General features: G+C 35.4%; 1 protein-coding gene across 1 annotated transcript; it reads right to left on the bottom strand.

Annotated features, from left to right (window-relative positions):
• Positions 1-1,790: 1,790 nt before the first annotated feature.
• Positions 1,791-10,352, bottom strand: LOC127084881 (protein RAE1). The gene is made up of 11 exons (XM_051025402.1): positions 10,170-10,352; positions 10,011-10,097; positions 9,849-9,926; positions 8,288-8,481; positions 7,665-7,806; positions 6,494-6,574; positions 5,726-5,854; positions 4,904-4,981; positions 4,589-4,660; positions 3,294-3,374; positions 1,791-2,158 (listed from the first exon to the last, which is right to left on the bottom strand). Exons 1-11 carry the CDS (start codon positions 10,218-10,220, stop codon positions 2,108-2,110), a joined length of 1,044 nt encoding a protein of 347 aa, XP_050881359.1. The 5' UTR covers positions 10,221-10,352; the 3' UTR covers positions 1,791-2,107.
• Between the last annotated feature and the right edge of the window lie 9,672 nt (positions 10,353-20,024).

Below are 20,024 nucleotides of genomic sequence, written 5' to 3'. Positions count from 1 at the left end.
CCATTTTCAGGGATGGATCATCTCCCATTTTCCTCGCATTTCCGGGTGGGAACATGTATCTGACTACACTAAGGTTGGCCATGTGCTTGCGTATTTGCCCCGCTCAGGGGGGATCGGGCGATTGAGCCATTTTGGGTGTATCTTAACAGACATGTATCAAATGACATTGCATCTTACCCATACGATGGTCACCTAAGACGCGACAGATGGATGTCATTTCGTTATACTCCTGATGGTTGGTTTATGGTTCAACTCTAATGTATGCATATCTGCTCAAGCGAGTGATGTGTCATTTTGGATATTTACAGGTTATTCCGAGACACCCCTCATAGTCTGGTCATCTCATCGTTTGCCGCAGTGATCTTTATGTCATACTTGGAGATTTCAAGAGTCATTTGGTACCAGAGGACTATCGTAGGGTGTCAGCTTTTATACATTTGACTTATGCATACGGCTACATGACATGGTTTTATAGGATGTCACATTCTATCATGACACTAGACACTCCTAGAAAACCACTTAGGCCTTCTAATCAAAAGGTACTTAGGCTAGGGATAACCGCATCCATGCCGTATGCGGCGTCTGTCAGCGTATTGTGGATATGGAAAAATCAGAAATAAAGACATGACTTTTTGAGGAAGACAGACCCCAATTGGCCCTCGTAGAAGACATTATTATCGAGACCCAATACCTTGTAGTACAGGCAAAAAAAGGCAGGGGATTAGACATACGCAGTAGTTTAGGTTTTGTTGTATTACATTTGTATTTTGAAAGAAATTGTATGATAGTTACATTTTAAATTTAATTTAATTAGTGTATGACTTTTTTTTATGTATATAATACGTTCGAATCAATTATTGTATGTGTTTTTTAATTTATATCTTAAAATGACCTAAAGTATTTGCCCTCAAAACATGTCAAAGTTAGTACAATATTGTTGTCTAGAAAGCATTTATGTGAGTTTTCAGAGATGCATCTCTAAAATATCTTATGTCATGTCATATGTAATAAACATGGTTCCAATAACTTAATGCATCTCCGAATTCACCCTAGAAAATTTACAGAGATTCATCTCCAAATCAAATTTTGACAAAAATAGGATGACTAACTGAAATACGATAACTTTCATGATTTTAAGTGCGTCCAAATATGCATCTCAGATACAATAAAAACATTTTTGAATTTCAAGAAGTATGGGACACACCCCTTATCCCAAACCTTAAATATATTATTCAACTTTCACACTCTTTTCTTTGAATCAATCATTGAATTAGGAAAATTAAAAGGGGAGATGGCAGTCTTAAAAAATACAGGAGATCATACTCTTACCAAATAAATGGTTAGACGAACGACTCATGTATTTATCTAGCTTAAGCATTATGCTATATCAATCGAAACATAATTGATAACCACTTTTAAAATAGATAACTTCTTAAACACCCATGAATTTTAGCTCGATATTATATTGATATCTTAAAGAATAATAAATTTATTTATTTAATTTATTTTAAAATAAATTATTATTAAAAAATGACGTGGTATTTTATGAATAATGATAGGTAAGTATCCAACCAAACTTTAAAAACTACCTAGAGTGTTCACAAAACAAATTAAGGGTAGTTACATTACAATTGAAGACAATTATTTTGAAAAAAAATTGATTAGTATATACAAGACCAGAGATAGGTCCTTAAAATTTCCTCTCCAAATAAATAAAGTGCTTGTTTAAATTCATAATGTGTTTGTCTTAAAAAGAGTATGTAATGTAATGAAATGAAATTAACAAAATCTTATTTGAATGTTGCATTCCATATAACTCACAAATAAAGATGCCTGAACTGTAAGGGCAAAGTATTTTTACAGCAAACTTTCTATATACTTGACAAAATTTGACAATGAAATCTACACTTACACCAGAAAGTCTTGTCTTGCAGAATCATGAAAAAACCTCTGGATTATAAAACTGGAAGAAGAAACGCACACATGCACAACCATACATGCATTATGATACATATATACATACACTGAAAGATATCACTATGCATTTGTTGATAATATCTTTGAAATATGCACACACACCACCAACAGTATCTCAGAATCGCATCATCTACCTTCTCCCAGTCGCACCAATGCGCGGTTTGCCCTTGACCTCAGATTCCTGCCTCTCACATGAACATGTCAATAACAGATGATAGAAGGAAGTATATTCTTTTATATATGATGTCAATATTTCTGATTAATATATATAGCTATATTATATCAATCAATATATAATCAAAACTTACAAAATAAATGCCTGCCATCATAAGAAAAAGATACACATCTTTCAAAATACACTATTTACTGGTAAATATAAAAAATTGTGCATTTTTCCAACCAATATCAAAATGTTACAAAAAAGATTACTAGTCCAATCTAAAAGTTAAGACTTGACTATATTCAGCTGCCTAGGACTTGCTAATACTAACTATCATTTTTGTCTCTCCAATTATCATCATCCATAAAAGTATAACTTCAAACTCAAGTTCAACAAGAAACAACTCTGCTAATTCAAGAAGACCGCCACCACTGTTAAACAATGTTGTAAATGGCAGATTGAAAAACTCCGGCATAAAAATGTGGGATTGTGCCCTTTGGCACTATCATGGTGGCTGGGACTTCACAAACTGTCTGACAGCTAGCACAAAATCCATCATGCATTTCTGTCACGGGGCCAGTATTTAACAACACTTGTGTTAGCTGGATCATATACATCTACCCCAATATCCAACAACCTTGCCTCTCTCGTGGTATGTCCCTTATCTTTCGTAAACAAAAGTCAAATGTTGGAACACACAACCCAAATTGTTATTCCTTTAAATAACTGTCTGACAGCTAGCACAAAATCCATCATGCCTTTCTGTCACGGGGCCAGTATTTAACAACACTTGTGTTAGCTGGATCATATACATCTACCCCAATATCCAACAACCTTGCCTCTCTCGTGGTATGTCCCTTATCTTTCGTAAACAAAAGTCAAATGTTGGAACACACAACCCAAATTGTTATTCCTTTAAATAACGTAATCCAATTCTTCTCACCCCGTGATGAAGAATAAAACAACACAAGAACTTTTAAGACAAGTTTTTGGAGTTGTATTCCAAGTCCAACAGTTAATATTTTTTTAAAATAAAAATCATAATGGAGGAAACAATTTTGAATGAGCAATAGTTTTGTAAGCATATTGGGTGAAACAGCAATATTTTAGCAATTTTGGAGTATAAGGGCTTCATAGAAGTAGCCAAACCAAATACCTGTGGCAAGTGCAGGAAAATGTTAGTCTTTGCTGTTGCCGGATTATGATTTTCTGCCCCTTTACTCCAGTCATAGCAGACCTACAAGATATTGGTATATATCAGTTCCACATGTTTTAACCATATAAATAATAGAAATACTTCTATTAATAAGGTAACTCAAATACTACCCTTTTGAATTTAAAATCCTTTTATTAGTAAATTATGAACTACAATTAGAAAGTAGTTTTTATTGCAAGATCAATATCATAAAAGAGAAAAAAAATTGACATCCCATGAAAGACTAACAGAAGTTCTATTATGGATCAATTGAAAGATCGTCTAATCACGGGGTAGAAGAAAACCTAATTGTCCAAGAAGCTTTAAGTGAATACCGTTATCAAAGACATTTCTAATTGCTTTTAATGAAATTTTAATATTTAATAAAACCTAATGGTTTTGATTGATCAATGCAATTGAACCACAACTTAGTGACTAGCTTGTAACTATAATACATGAAATTTGGAAAAATTTAACACAGATGAGTATAATAGCGCATCTTAATCTCTCATATTCTATCTATTCAGGTTCCATTAGTTACAGCAAGCAAGTAAATGAAAGTTAGTGTCTCCCCCCTCCTCAAAATAAAAGAAAGAAATGAAACTGCAGTTTGCAAAGATATGTTCTATGCATGGAATTAAGAACTGTGATGCTTCTGAATTCTCAAAGCAAGTTCATGTACAAATATGAGATCTCTGACTCTTCTTTAGCGGTTTCTTTTTAAATCTGACACATTTTCTCCCCTTTCTAATAGTATGAGATGCAGTAAGTTAGATGGTTATAGTTGGAAAGGCGGAGGCTTGGCTTAAAAGGTAGGAGAGATAGAAGGGAAAAGCGTGGAGATTTGTTAGCAATTGGGAACTAAGCATTTTTTATGTTATGGAAAACCCTTTGTTTCTATCATAAGGGAAATGTAATTTTATTCTTTTCTTTGTTGTCAATCAATATTTCAATAAAGGAGGCCTTTTTTCCCTTTCTTCTCTGTTTATGGCACCTCTCTTTTTAAATTCACATATTATGTCTGTAGGCTCAGAATACCTTCTTTGAAAATTCTGAGCAGTTATCATCATGCATTTTAACATCCTCTCACATACATGCTGCACTCAAGGAATGTGTTGGCAAGGTATCTTCATTACTAATTGAACAAGAATAAAGAAGCAGAAGAAGAAAAATCCCAATTTACAATGCTAGAGTAAAAAAGTATGCATGATAGAAAAGGTTGCCGAAACTTATGCAGAATGAGATAACGGGCGTACTGCATAGGCATATAGTGAACCATCATTGTTGAAGCTACTGCAAGGAACAGGTTGGCTGCATCTTAACATGGCCTGAAATAAGAGAAGATCACATTAGATAAGCATGAATTATATATATATATATATATATATATATATATATATATATATATACATACACATACACATACACATACACATACACATACATATATATATACACATACACATACACATACACACACACACATATATATATATATATATATATATATATATATATATATATATGCATCGGTTGGGAACTGAAGGAATGATAATAGATATTGAAATAACCTTCAGCCTCTGTTTACTATCTTTGTCCCAAAAATTGAAAGCACCATCAGAACCAGCGGTAGCAAATGTGTGGTGTACCTAAAACATAAACAATTGATGGGGACAAGAATGAGAACAAACTAAAGTGGATATATTTTGTCAGTGATATCTTGTATCCATAATTTCTGTACATTTGGGTCTAGAGGTGCCCAAAGAAAGGCAAGTATTTGCTACACAATTTTAAGGAGACCAACAAATAACAGTTAATAGATATATAGCAATCAGCTACGCATTTGCCAAAGCTCAAAACAGAATTGAACTATTGAAGCAAAGACGTTTGAGTGAAATTCCAAAACTGAAGGTATAGGACACTAAGAGATTTGAACAAAAATATCAGAGAAAGAGAAGTCATGAGTATTTATTTCTTTTATTACACATCTACATTCCACACAAAAATATCATGAACTGATTTTCAATATAGCCAATCGACAATTGAATAACCTCAGAAAAATAAAGCAATGGTAATTCATCGATATATCATATTACTTCTATTATAAAAATTCAGAAAGTATGGGATGATGGTGTATCTTACAAGAATAAAGTACATAAGTTTCAAGCTAAGCGAACTCTATTCTTAGTTTCTTTATCATTAAAAAAATAATAAAAATGTTTTTCTGTAGTGTACAGTTAAACCAGAGACGGGTGCAATTGCCACCGTGTAATTTTTTAAAAGAGAAAGATGGTGAAAGATCATACCTATTACCAAAAGATGCAAAGATAACAATGTAAATTAAACAATATTAATGCAGAAAAGTAAGTCCAAGATGGAACCATAAACCTTACAGGATGGAAGCTTAAAGAATTGACAGAGTATATTTCATTCCCCTCTCTGTGGCACTTGAAAGTGAAGTTTTTAGCCTGCTGACTATCATCTAAATGGTGCACTCCAACTCTTCCTTCTATTGATCCAACCTACAGCACAGCAAGTAGTATCAGTTTCAACAGCCCAAATTAATCGGTCTAGATTGCAAGTAAATGATCTGTGTTTAGATATAATCCATGTCACGGCACGCTATTATGGCATAGTTTGACCTACATAACCAATTTCACCTATTGATTACAGGCTTCAGTTGCTGCTATAGGCTTACAAGTGAAGGCTAACACAGGAAAGAGAATCTGGTAGGCAAAGGGATATTTTTGCAAATTTCTCTCTAAAACAGAGATGCAATATCTATACTTTAGGGAAATAAATGAACATTAGTTTCTGTCAAAAGGTGGAAAAGGACGAAAAATGGAGTACACTTCAAAACTTTCATATTTCTTTTAGCATGCTCAAACAGAATTTTTTTTATCAATGAAGAGTAATCCACTTGGCAATCTGATGTAACACTAGCGAACCTTAAATTACATCTCTCGTTTAAAAAATGCAAACAAATTTGTGAGCTCTAATAAAAATTGGTTATAGAGAAAATGTTCTTTCACAGATTCTATAAATAGAAGTGCCCTATTAGGGAGGATTGGATATCATTTTCATAGATAAAATGACAATAGGAAATAAGATTTGTACAGAAAAGCATAAAAGATGTAAAAGAAGTGGGGAATGATGCATACCAAGAAACCTTGTTGATCAGGGAACGCAGCAAGGCACCTTGTCTGATACTTTAATGGTGAAACAATTCTCTTGAATTCAACCTGTTGTAAATGAACAACGATCAAGCTAAGAGATACTAACAAAATCGAAAGCATTAAGAGAATGATCAAATGAACAAGTAATGACCATCTGGCCATACATAAGTGAACGGGTCAAACTAATAATAGCATGTTGAATGCCCACTAGGGAGAATATGGAATAGAATGCAAGACTCCAACAAACTTGAATTCAACTAACAAATTGATAAAGTTACCACAAAAAAAAGACTTATTTCTTAATACCATATATTTAAATCCGTTTCTCATTTTAGAATTTAGGTTTGGAAATTTGGATTGCACCAATCTTACTCGCTTATTGTGTTTGGATTTGAGTTTTTTACAGAAATATTGGTGTTTTTCTTTGGCAACAACTTTAGAGAGCTTTTGAAAAGAAAGAAAAAAAATCCACTTTTAATCATTTCTCAAAAAGGCTTGCTAGATAAACCCATTCCCTCTTTTTACTATTTTCCAAAGCTTGTTTACCAACTATACCTACATCTCAGAGCACTTCCTCACTTCTCAAGTGAGGCAAGTCAATGTTAGGCCACTTGACGACATTGGCAAAAGAATTTCTGAAGAGTACGAAATAGGTCTAACTGCACCTGTTTTGTGATATTTGTCTTCATATTTGTAGATCCAAGCTTCCTTACTTGACCTATGTTATGATGTAAAATATAAACGCTTAGTGCTCCTTTTTGTATGGTCGAGAATCTCCTATTTTAGGGGAGGCTCTTTCAACTTCCTATAATACTATGGCATTTGACTGTTGGTACTATGACATTCATCGAGATTACAATATTAAATGAGTGAATACTGGCATTTAATGCCAATTGGGTTAGGATGTCCAAACCCAAACTTATAACAGGTCCTGAAATGTCTCTTTTCTTTCTTTTGGAAGATGCAATATCCTCACGGAATTCCTTCTCTCCCTAAAAGAGTTCCTCTTGTATCATCTTATATGCAAGAAAAAGAAATACAACCTCTTTATGAAATCTGGAGATAAAACATCCCTAATGTCGCAAGTTAATTACATGACTGAAAGCAAATACAAATAATGGAAAATATGATCAACTAGTGACACACAAAGTGTTACCTGAGGATTTTGCAAGTTGTAAACAATAAGATTTCTATCAGCAGTGGCTACTACCATCAGAGGATGTTTCACTGTCATTGCATAGCAGCGCTCTGGGAGTTGTTGTGTGTGCACGGGATTTGACTGCCTTGTATCCCAATACCTAAAAGTGGCCAAGAAAATTTATGTGGAAGAAGAAAACCCCAGATAAAGTAAAATAGTACGATCCATAACATATCCGATCAGAAAGATGCATCGCAATACATGTCAACACCACTAACTAAATGCCAAAGCACGCACTATAATTTATATTGAGCAACGATAGGTAATATTTGGATAATAGACATGATATATGGAGGAGGCTACCATTACTTCTTTGGAAGGTTTATAACCAGAAAAAATAAAAGAAGGAAGAACAAGAGATATTTTACAATCGATGAGTAAGATATTCTTCTAAAAACAACAAAGTAATTCTACATGGTTACACAAACTTCAGATTGGAACACTCATTTTTGACATTCCTCTCCAGAAGTAATTAAATCAACTCTAATTCAAATAGAAGACAGCATAAGAGCCATACGAGAATATATAATATGTGAACGGTAATTTAAAATTCTTAAGAGAAGTGAATGCAAGTACATTACCTTATAGTCTTGTCCCAGCTTCCTGTGGCTAAAAGGTTCATCTCGGGAATCCAAGCAATATCTTTTATGGGTGCGTCGTGCATGGCTACAGTAATTGGTTGTCCTCCAGACATCAGGGGCCACATTTTCACTTGCTTGTCACATCCACCAGAGAAGACAGTCGTGCCATCATCCTTCCAAGCAGAGCACAAAACCTATGCAACAAGATATGCACTATGAACTGACGATAAATAGACTACTATAACAGAATACTGTTTCTGATGGAACATCAATCTGAAATAGAAGATAATAGAATTGAATTGAATCAGACCAATTTACAAAAACTAAAGCAATCTCTTTTTTCCCTGGAGTTCAGAAAGTCCTAGAGATTATCTCTGTTCATAAAACTTCCCAACAAAAAAATCTAACTGCCCCCTAACAGTCACACCATGAAAAACAAATATATAGTGCGGTAGCCAGATAGATAAAGTCTCCGGTTGTTCAGATGTAAAACAATACAAATATGCTTCCAAGTTCCAAGCAACTATTTACAATTTCAGTTTGAGGATCTATTTGTAGTTGCTATAAAGAGGACATTTTTAAAAATATAACCTATAATTGAAATACTGCCTTCAAAAAATGACCAACAAATAGTGTACCGTCATTGCTCAAAATGGATTGTAGAACCCTATGCAACTGAAAAACTTTTTTAATAGATATGGCATCCACACTCTGTGCTTTACACAGATGTTCCAATGGAATAAGTGTCCATAACCATCTGTATTTCTTTTTGTTTTTTTATTATAATTTGAGCGTTACATGTAAGGGAAACACCAATGTACCCTTTGAAGAAGGTTTCACACCTTAGAATCCTGTTCAAACTAATAATTACGAAAATACATGTAGTGCTACTGTTACATTACAATAATTAAAACTAAGTAATTATTCCATAAACTGCCACATAATAGTTTTAAAAATTTATAACTAAATCCCAACATAGCGCTTATTAAAACTGAGTTATAAATTTCCTAGAATAGACTTTCTAGATGAAGGATATTGTAGACCTAGATTCAAAAAACATTAGGCAAATGAACAAGATCACGAAAACCAATAGTTTGAAATTTAACACTATCAATCAATTGATCTACATAATCAACTAAACAGTCTCTACATGTTAATATGTCAATATTCATTAGTTGTATCAATCTGCACAAAACAAAGAAATAAAAGAGCAGAAATAGTAAAAAAAAAAAGATCCAATCCCAAAATCATAACCAAAGCTCAAAAAACACACACATACACACTACATAGATACAAATATCTTAAAATGTAAAAAATAGAAACTGTAAAAGGCTGAACAAATGAGAGGATCGTGAAACTACCTTGTAGCGCTGCTTCTGAAAGGTGTGTCTGGGTCGGTTTCTGAAACCGACACTAACACTTGTGATTATTTGATTACGTTTAATTTATTCATTTTTTCAAATTATGAAGAGTGGCGTGTCAGTGCTTCATATATCATCGTCACCAAACAAACTCATGAACATGTTAAAGCTGATTAGATAACAAAACTTAAATACTTTACCGGATGATCATGCGCTATAGAAGCCTTAGGCATAGTGGCAACATTCGCTCCATCACGTGCTACCTCCCAGCACCGAACCTACAAAAGAACTCAAAAACAGTTCATAAGCTTCCATAAGTAACGGAAAATTTCATTGCATTGTATTAGAGAAGAAGTAAATACCTGATTATCCCACGAAGTTGCAACGAGCAAGTTTGATTTAGGACTGAAATTGAGACTGGAAACAGAATCAGTTGGAGGCTGATTCACCTACAAATATGGGGAAAGCAATGGTGAGAATGAGAAGTGAGAGAAAGAGGATGAAGGAGAAAATTGAGATACCTCGATTGATTTGTTAGGGTTTGGATTGGTGTTGGACAAGAAATTCGACATTGGAGAGAACAGTGAAATTTTCGTTGGAGAGAGAAGAAGAAGAAAAAATTGGAGGGAGCAAAGAAAGAAAGGTTTTGTGTGAGTGTGGGCAGGTGTAGGTATTCAATCATACGACCGAGCGTTATTACCACGCTGGCTTCGGATTTTGTTATTCTCTTCTTCTAATAGTCATATGGCCTTTTTTTTTCATCTTTACCCTTTAGACAAATTGTTTTTATTTCACAGATACATATAACCGTTTCACCTTATTTACAATGTCTACAAATTTTAAATTCAAACATACCTAAATGGAAATTGTGATTTCATAATACTATATTTTTATAATAGTCATAAACTATAATAAAACACAATTTTTAATTCTAAAACAACAAGTTTTGGTCTAAAAATTCATTACAAAATATAATTTGTATGCTCTAATCAAACACACTTCAAAACCTTAAAATAATGTGTATTAGGATTTCAGAAAAACACATTACAATTGTAAATCTTAAATAAAATATAAGTTAGTTATCTCATTTCTGACACATTATCATCCGTGTTGGTTCTTTGTGTTGACATCAATTTTGGTAAAACTTAGTGTTATCACAAGATGTCACGCGTGTTGTCTTGACATGTGATATCAGCTTCATGCAGGTTGTTTAAATATGGTTGTGCAGGATTTAATCAAGATGTCAGACCCGATGTTAAGACATGTGCACACAAAACATTCCGTCTGAATGTTATGTATTTTGGTATTGCGCTTTTCATGCAAATCTGTGTGTGCTTATGTGGAGATTGAATGCGCTATTCAAGGAGTAATTTGATTTAAAACCAGAATGATCTATTTTCCAATAAGGGATGATTAGCTGTTGTTTCTTAGGAGATATGCAAGTAAAATAGAATTAGGGTTTTATGCTGCCCAGACCCATTCAAAAAGCTTCTATTTAAAGGTCATGTAAAACCTGGTTTAGACACACAAGAAACGAACGATAAAGTGAGAGAGTTTTAGGGTTTTAGTCTTGTGTGAGCTTGTGTATTGTGAGTCATTCATACATCTTATTGATGTATGAATTGGATTGACTTGTGTGTTGTAATTTGTCCACTCTAACCTTTGAAGTACGAGGATTTGTTTACTTGGTTGAAGCTTTTAAGCAAGATCAAGTATGTGTCCTTGAAGAGTGTCTTCTTTCTTTGTAATATTTGTTCGAGTATCACTGTTGTGATTGAGGGTGAGTGAGTAGGGTCTCATATCTAAGAGTTCTTAGATAGAAGTCACACGGGTAGAGATTAGGTGAAAAAACTGTAACTTGAAGTTGTTTACTGAGAGTCTTTGAACTAATTTTGTTTAGTGGATTTCCTTCCTGGCTTGGTAGCCCCCAGACGTAAGTGAGTTTGCACCAAACTGGGTTAACAATTGCTTGTTCGCTTGTTCAATTGTTTCTTTGTTTTTATCCTGTTTATATTTTATTTGTTGTTCAGATATTAGTGTCGTGACATTACCTTCGACATCTCATATCTGATACCAGAATTTCAATTGGTATCAGAGCAGACATCCTGCTCTAGTTCTGGGTGAGATCTTGGGACGTTACTTTCTAGTACTATGGATAGAGATGGAGGATCTGTACACAGACCACCAATTCTGGATGGATCTAACTATGACTACTGGAAACCTCGAATGGTAACCTTCTTGAAATATTTGGATAATAAGGCTTGGAAGGTCAGGGTGGGAACATCCCTTCACTGCGAAGGAAGGAGAAGTTACAACTGATAAGAAGTCTGAGGAAGAATGGACCAAGAAGGAGGATGAACTAGCTCTTGGAAACTCTAAAGCATTGAACGCTATATTCAATGGGGTTGATAAGAACATCTTCAGACTAGTGAACAATTGTGAGGTGGCTAAAGATGCTTGGAATATTCTCAAAACCACTCATGAAGGTACCTCTAGAGTGAAGATGTCTAGATTGCAGTTGCTTACTACTAAGTTTGAGAATTTGAGGATGAAAGAAGATGAAAGTATTCATGACTTCCATACGAATATCCTTGAAATTTCTAATGCCTTAGGAGCCCTGGGCAAGAAGATGTCAGATGAAAAGCTTGTAAGGAAAATTCTCAGATCACTTCCCAAGAGATTCGCCATGAAAGTGACACCCATAGAAGAATCTTAAGATATCTGCAAGATGAGAGTGGATGAGCTAATTGGATCCCTCCAAACATTCGAGTTGGGAATGAGTGATGGATCTGAAAAGAAAGTCAAAAACATAGCCTTTATGTCAAACACTTAAGATAAAGAGGAAGACAGTAGTCAGGATACTGATGAAGGTCTGGAAAATGATGTAGCATTACTTGGGAGACAATTCAACAAACTCCTGAAGAGGATGGATGTGAGGTCAAAGTCTAATGTCAAGAACAACTCGTTTGACATCAGTAGGCCCAATGATGCTGGAAGAAGAACAAAATCTGAGGAAAAATCCAAACAGGGCAAAGGAATTCAGTGCCATGAATGTGAAGGGCGTGGACACATTAGCGCTTAATGTGGGACCTATCTCAAGAAACAGAAGAAGAGACTTGTTGCTACTTAGTCTAATGACAATTCTGAAAGTGAAACAGAAGGAGAGTCTGCCAATCTTGTGACTGCCTTGACTGGAAGATGGAATTCTGATGAAGACTCCAGTGATGATGAATTAATCTTTGATGAATTAGCTACTTCTTATAGGAACTTGTGTTTCAGAAGTGAAGAAGTGTGTCAACAAGTGGAGAATCAGAAGAAACTGATAACCCAACTAGAGGATGAGAAGACAAAACACTTAGAAACCATTTCTAAGTTGAAGATCAAAGTCGTGTTCCTGAACTCCAAACTGGATGAGATGACGAAGTATGTCAGAATGCTAAACAGTGGACCTGACACCTTAGACAAAATCCTCCAGACTAGAAAGATGGCAGGAGACATGACTGACCTTGGGTTCAATGAATCCTCTCCTGATTGTAGTCCCACTAGTAGCAAACCAAAGATGGCACATTAGGTGTCTCAACATCACAAGGAAAGACAACATAAAGGAAAACACCAAAGATGGAGATGTCATTACTGTGGGAAATTTTGTCACATAAAACCATTCTTCTTTAGGCTGTATGGTTATCCTAGTCCTACTCATCATCAACCTAGACCCAAACTGTAACACCCCGAATAAAATAAGGCTAATTATTTAATTTGAATTAATATAATATTTATTAATTTAATTAATTAATTGGAAATATTATTGGATTATTATTATTATTTTGGAAAATATATAAGTTGGAATAAGAAAAAGGGTTTTCATTGTTGGTAAAGAGTTTTACGTGAAAAAGCAGAGAAGCGATAGAAAAGTGGAAAAGGGCAAGGAGGAAGAGCTAGAGAGCAAAGGTTGAAGAACGGAAAAGCTTGAAGCTTAGAGATTGCCGGATTATCTCAGGTAAGGGGGGTTTATCGTCGCTTAATGGGTATTATAGATTAACATGTCATGGGTAGTGAGAAACCGTTGAATTGACCCTAATTGGGATTGTTGAATGCTAAAAGATTGTGATGAATAAACTGAGTTAAGCTGTAATTGAGTCCGTAATTGTGTGAGTCGTGTTTCCCCGAACGTGTAGCTTTTTACGGAAATTGAATCGGAGGTCCGGAAGTCCTCCAACGGCGGAAAATGCGGAGAACTCTGCATTCTGCCTTGTGTTAGCGCAGGGACTGCTGTTTTGCCTGCGTTAACCGGTTAACCCAGGGTGTTAACCGGTTAACACTGTTGCGTTTTGCCAGAGAATGTATTTTTGTCCTGCGTTAACCGGTTAACCCAGGGCGTTAACCGGTTAACACTGTTGGAAATTAGGAAAATTGGTATTTTAATGTTGTGAACGTAATTGGTGATTGGCCTATTTTAGTTAATTGTGAGGAATGATTTTGTTGGGTTTATGATATGAAATGTCGATCCAAATATGTTGATTAGTCGTGTTAAAGTTGTTGAAAATACTGAGTTGGAGGCTTGATGAGCCAAAGTTGATTTTAAGTTGATTTTTGTTGAAAACGTTGTTGTGTTGATATTATTATTATGTTGTTGACAGTTTAAAGTCGTGTATGCCATGCACATTCATATGCATTAAGTCGGAGCTTTGCTCACACCACGTTGGCCTGGATTGGCAAAATTTTAAGTTGAAAGTTGAAGGCTTATGCCTTGATGCCCACTAAAATGGCAATGATTTTAAGTTGGGAGTTTTACTCCGAATGGTACCACATGCATGACGAGTCGAGTCTCATTAGAGTTGCATTCTGTTGGTTTGTTGTATGTGTATCAGTGGTATTGATCTTGAGTATGCATATGAGTTGTGTTGATATTGGGTGATTAATGAGTTAAATTACTTAACATAACATGATAATTTATAATGTTTGTTATATCGATTGAGGAACTCACCCTTACAATTATTTTTCAGGTAACGAGCAATGAGTTGAGTAGAAGCTAGTGCTTGGAGTCTAGTGTAGTCACCGTAGTGGGTCATGCTCTGATAGATGTAACATCGGGACGGGATGTTTAATGGTTTCTTGTCGGTTGTTGAACCATTTTTCATGTAATACGTTATATGTTTGTGGAATGGTTGAGTTGATTTATATCCGCTGCGAATTGTGAAAAAAATGTTATTTTGATTAAATAATGAGCATGACAGTTATTATGTTGTTAAGTGTTGTGTGACACCCTTGGTGCATGATTACTCTGATATTTGTTGTTGTTATTTTAATTAAATATTTGGGGTATTTTAGAAGGGTGTTACACAAACAACACATCTCTGTTAACGGAAAACAGTGGGTTCCTAGGGGTGGTGCTACTAACTTGATAGCTCACACCTCCTTCAGAGTCTCAGCCAAAGAAGATTGGTACTTTGACAGTGGATGCTTCAGACACATGACTGGAAGCAAAAACCTGCTAATTGACCTTCAACCTCATGCCACCAGCTATGTAACTTTTGGTGATGGAGCAAAGGGTGAAATCAAGGGGATTGGAAAGCTGAACTGTCCTGGAGTCCCTAACCTTGATAATGTGTTGCTTGTTAAAAGATTGACTGCAAACCTGATCAGTATCATTCAACTATGCAACCAAGGCCTAAATGTGAACTTCACAAAAACTGAATGCTTGATCACTAATGCAAAAAATGAGGTGATCATGAGAGGAGTCAGGTCTAAGGACAACTGCTATATGTGGAATTCTCAAGAAACTAGCTATTCATCAGTATATGCTCTAGCTAAAGAAGAAGAAGTGAAACTATGGCATCAAAAACTGGGTCATCTACATCTTAAAGGAACGAAGAGGATCATATATGTTAAAGCTGTCAGAGGAATCCCAAAATTAAAGATTGATGAAGGAAGAGTTTGTGGTGAATGTCAGATTGGAAAGCAGACAAAGATGTCACATCAAAAGATCAAACATGACACCACATCTAGAGTGCTGGAACTTCTCCACTTGGACTTGATGGGACCTATGCAGGTGGAAAGTCTTGGTGGGAAAAGGTATGCTTATGTTATGGTGGACGACTTCTCCAGATATACCTGGGTGAATTTTATAAGGGAAAAATCTGATGTGTTTGATGTGTTCAAAGATCTTTGCCAAAGACTTCAAGGAGAAAAGAGAGTTATGTTATTAGAATCAGAAGTGATCATGGGAAAGAATTTGAGAACAGTAAATTTGTTGAATTCTGTTCATCTGAAGGAATTGGTCATGAGTTCTCTTCTCCCATTACCCCTCAGCAAAATGGTGTGGTGGAAAGGAAAAATAGAAATCTTCAAGAATCTGCTAGAGCTATGATTCATGCGAAGAAGTTACCTTACCACTTCTGGGCCGAAGCTATGAACACGGCCTGTTATATTCACAACAGAGTAACCTTGAGGAAAGAGACCCCAACCACTTTATATGAAGTCTGGAAGGGAAAAAGACCTACTGTCAAATACTTCCATGTGTTTGGTAGTAAATGTTATATCCTGGTTGATCGTGAACAAAGAAGGAAAATGGACCCCAAGAGTGATGAAGGAATATTTCTGGGCTACTCAACAAACAACAGAGCTTTTAGAGTTTTTAATTCCAGAACAAAAGTTATGATGGAATCTATCAATGTTGTTGTTGATGATCAAGAGACTGATGTCACAGACGATGTTGAAACATTTCTGAATGATGCCCCAGCTGATCTCCTGGACAAAAGTAATGAAAGTGAGTCCACTCAAGCTGAATCTGAAGCTGATAAAGTTAATAAGGGACCTGTTAGCTGGAGATTTCGACAATTAGGTGAAGTTCTTTGAAAATGTTATGTTTTGGAGAACAAATAAAAATGGATGTGTCGAAGCTATTTATTAAATCCTTTTCTTGGAAGGAATGACCTTTCTTGTCGAAGCTTGAGACTTAGAAGATTTTTGGGTCTCCACAAGTTCTCTTCGACGTAGGTGTTTGACAGCTTCGAAGCTTCAAGCGAGAAAGATTTGAAATTTAAACGAAGCAGTTTCGTCAGGCCAACACGTGGAAGCATCTGAGACACACAACGCTTGAAAACGTCGAACGTGACAATCATCTGTGTAGAGACCGTTAGGGTCGAATTATTATAAACAGGAGTCTTAGTTTTTAGATTTGGTGTGTTCAAATTGATATACAAAATTCACTAAAAATACTCAAAGTACCGGAGCGAGAGAAACGAATCTTTGCTGAAAATGTATGTATGAAGAACACCATGATTATATTTTATGTTATTTTTCTTATGCAAAGTTACTTAAATTAAACCATTTACCGTCTCTTCTTCTGTCGACTTGGCTTTATTTTCAAAGTTTTTTCATCATTGCTTTCCCTTTACATTTACATTTCACCAAACATTCATTTCCAGTACCTTTTCGAACTTAAAGCTTTTTACTTTATCTTTACCTTTGCCAATAACTTTTGTTATCTTAAAAAAAACCTTTTTACAGAGTTACTGCCATTTACTCTTTGTGTATAAAGTCATAAGTTTCGATTAGAGTTATTATCGAAACCACCTTTTACCATTCATAAACCAGAAACAAACTTAATCACGAGTCAAATCACCATAATAATAGTTCTTGAGACACATGTCCTAGGATCAATCTAGTCGATCCTGTAAGTTACCAAGATTCATAATATTGGAGGACTAGCGGTTGTTTGTCAGAAATTACTAGTAAACAAATTGGCACACCTGGTGGGACAGTGTCAAAAGAACTGTTAATTATAATAGTTTGCTTTACTTTTATAATACAAAATTGTTGTTATTCTTTTGGGTTAAAAAATCATAGTGTTGTATGAACCTTAGAAGTGGTAAGATAGCCAACAATTCGCAACCTATAACCAAAATAAAAAACACAAAAAAGATGGTTAATACAACCAGTCAAGGGGAACAATTTCCTCCCCGAGGAATAGGCACAATCGGAGCAAATTCGATTGATGCACCCACTGAGATCCCTAGTGCACAGGGCATACCAACATCTGGATCCATGGCCTTAAATAATTCGACAACAATGCCTATTATGTCAAGCGTAGCAGACATTTCTGCAAATTCAACCCCTAGGCCACCAGGATTTGAGAATTTTAGGCCTTTGAGAGAATACCCATATGGAATGCCATCTACTGCCATGGTAGGACTTCAAAATAATACTTCCATATATACTCAACCCCATAATACGGTTATTTCGCCAATTCAAAATTTTGGTTCTGGCATGAACCATGTAGGTCGAAATACCCAATCACAAGGAGTCTCCACCCTATTACCTACCCTTACGACGAATAACCAGGCAGCCTTTAGACAACAAATGGATGCTAGTAACCATGATATGGTAGGAGTTCTTGCTAGAGAAATGAATACCATTTTTTCTCCCCTAATACAGAATGTAAATAGGACTAACAATGATAATGCCCAAACATACCAACAACTGTCAGCGCAGATGGGACGCATAGCAGATTTCCTAGGCGCCCCTCAGTCCTCTGTTCGACGTAGACCAAACCAAGTTATAATCCAGGAAGAAGAACCAACTATAAATCAGGTTCGACCACCTAGACAAGCGCCTGACAAAAGGGTCATGGGGGCAAGATTAGAACAACAACCAGTTTGACAGGAAGTCCCTGAAGAACATCCTAGGAGAGTAATAATGGTTAATAGAGATCGGGATGCAGACGAAGTAATTCATAGGGTTAGGCGAGAAAACATGATGGAAAATGACTTAACTACTATGATAGAGAGAATCATGGCCCAAAATGGTCTGAATACAGAACTTCGACAGCCAAATTATTCCTCTCCTTTATCAGAATACGTCCTACAAACTGAATTACCAAGGGGTTGTAAAATCCCTAAGTTCACCAAATTCTCAGGGGACACTAGTGAATCCACTATAGAACACATAGCCAGATACATGACTGAGGCAGGGGATTTGGAGAATAGTGAGAACCTAAGAATGAAATATTTCCCCAGTTCTTTAACGAAGAATGCCTTCACGTGGTTTACAACTTTGCCACCAAATTCCATAGATACTTGGCCTCATTTGGAAAGATTGTTTCATGAACAATTCTACATGAGCCAAACTAAGATAAGTCTTAAGGAATTAGCCTTTGGTTGAATCTCACTGTTTTGAGATTCAAAACTCCAGGGATCCAAAGCCTTTGGTTGATTCTAATCTACTTCTGCAAGCTTCCTGAGTGAGATCAAGCAAGAATCAAAGCAAGAGCAATCGAATTCTGCACTGCATTGAAGGTATTTTCTAGAATTTTTCATCTCTTCGATTCTCACTCAATTCTCCATAATTCTCTTGGTTCCTTGGTTGTTTGAAGTCCTACCAATGTGGGCAAGAAGATTGAGTTGCTTTGAGGTCAAATCGAAGCAACTCAGATCATGTACCTCAAATTTCAACTCCATGTATCTCTCAATATACTTGAAGTTAGGATGAATTGAGGCAAGTTTCGTGATCAATGCCATTTTTACTTTAAAATCATATCCTTATTTTTTATTTTAGTGATGGTGATGAGTGGACCAATCCGAGAGGCTCTCCTGAGAAGGTGACCGGAGTTTTGCTCTGGTGGTGAGTTGGCATGGTCCAGAGCCACAAGATCTTTTTGAATTAATCTAATCACGAGCATTGGTTTTGAATACCTTGTTTGTGGCACGCTGACTCCAGTCTACAGTGGAACGCGCGTTTGGATCCACCTGATTTGTCACCTCAATTAATGAGGGAGATCAATTGGTCCACGTTTTTTCTGATTTTCCAATTTTCATTTTATTTGTGTTATTTTCATTAATTCATATTAATTTTAATATTGATCCAAAAAATATGAGAGTTTCACCAAAAAAATTTAAATAAATTCCTTTTTCATTTTATGAATTAAAATTATTTTTTGGATCATTATTAATATTTTTCATGATTTAATTGATTTTGTGTTTCTTTTTAATTGTTTAAAAATACTTTTAAGTTTTCTAAAATTATGAAATTTTTTCTCCAAGGTCCTTTGACCTTGTTTGACCTATGACAAATCTCATGGCCATTTGTTTGGTGTTTTGACGAGGTTTTAGGAAATTGGCCAACCATTATTTAATTTAATGCATATTTTGATTATTTTTAATTGTTTAAATGCCAAATAAATTGTGTATGACCATTTTAATTGACTTGTTGAGTTTGACTTGTGTTGTTGGGCCTTGATTAAGGTTGATTTGACTTTGTTAGGTTAAGATCATTGGATTTAGGAGATTGATGGAATGTACATTCCATCTCCTAAAATGAATGGATGATCTTAATTTGGTAAAAGTCATCATTTGACCAATTTGTGTTTGATCCATTCT

This window comes from Lathyrus oleraceus, chromosome 1 (genome assembly GCF_024323335.1).
Source record: "Lathyrus oleraceus cultivar Zhongwan6 chromosome 1, CAAS_Psat_ZW6_1.0, whole genome shotgun sequence".
Taxonomy (NCBI): Eukaryota; Viridiplantae; Streptophyta; class Magnoliopsida; order Fabales; family Fabaceae; genus Lathyrus; species Lathyrus oleraceus.
This window is presented reverse-complemented; position numbering and strand designations above follow the sequence as displayed.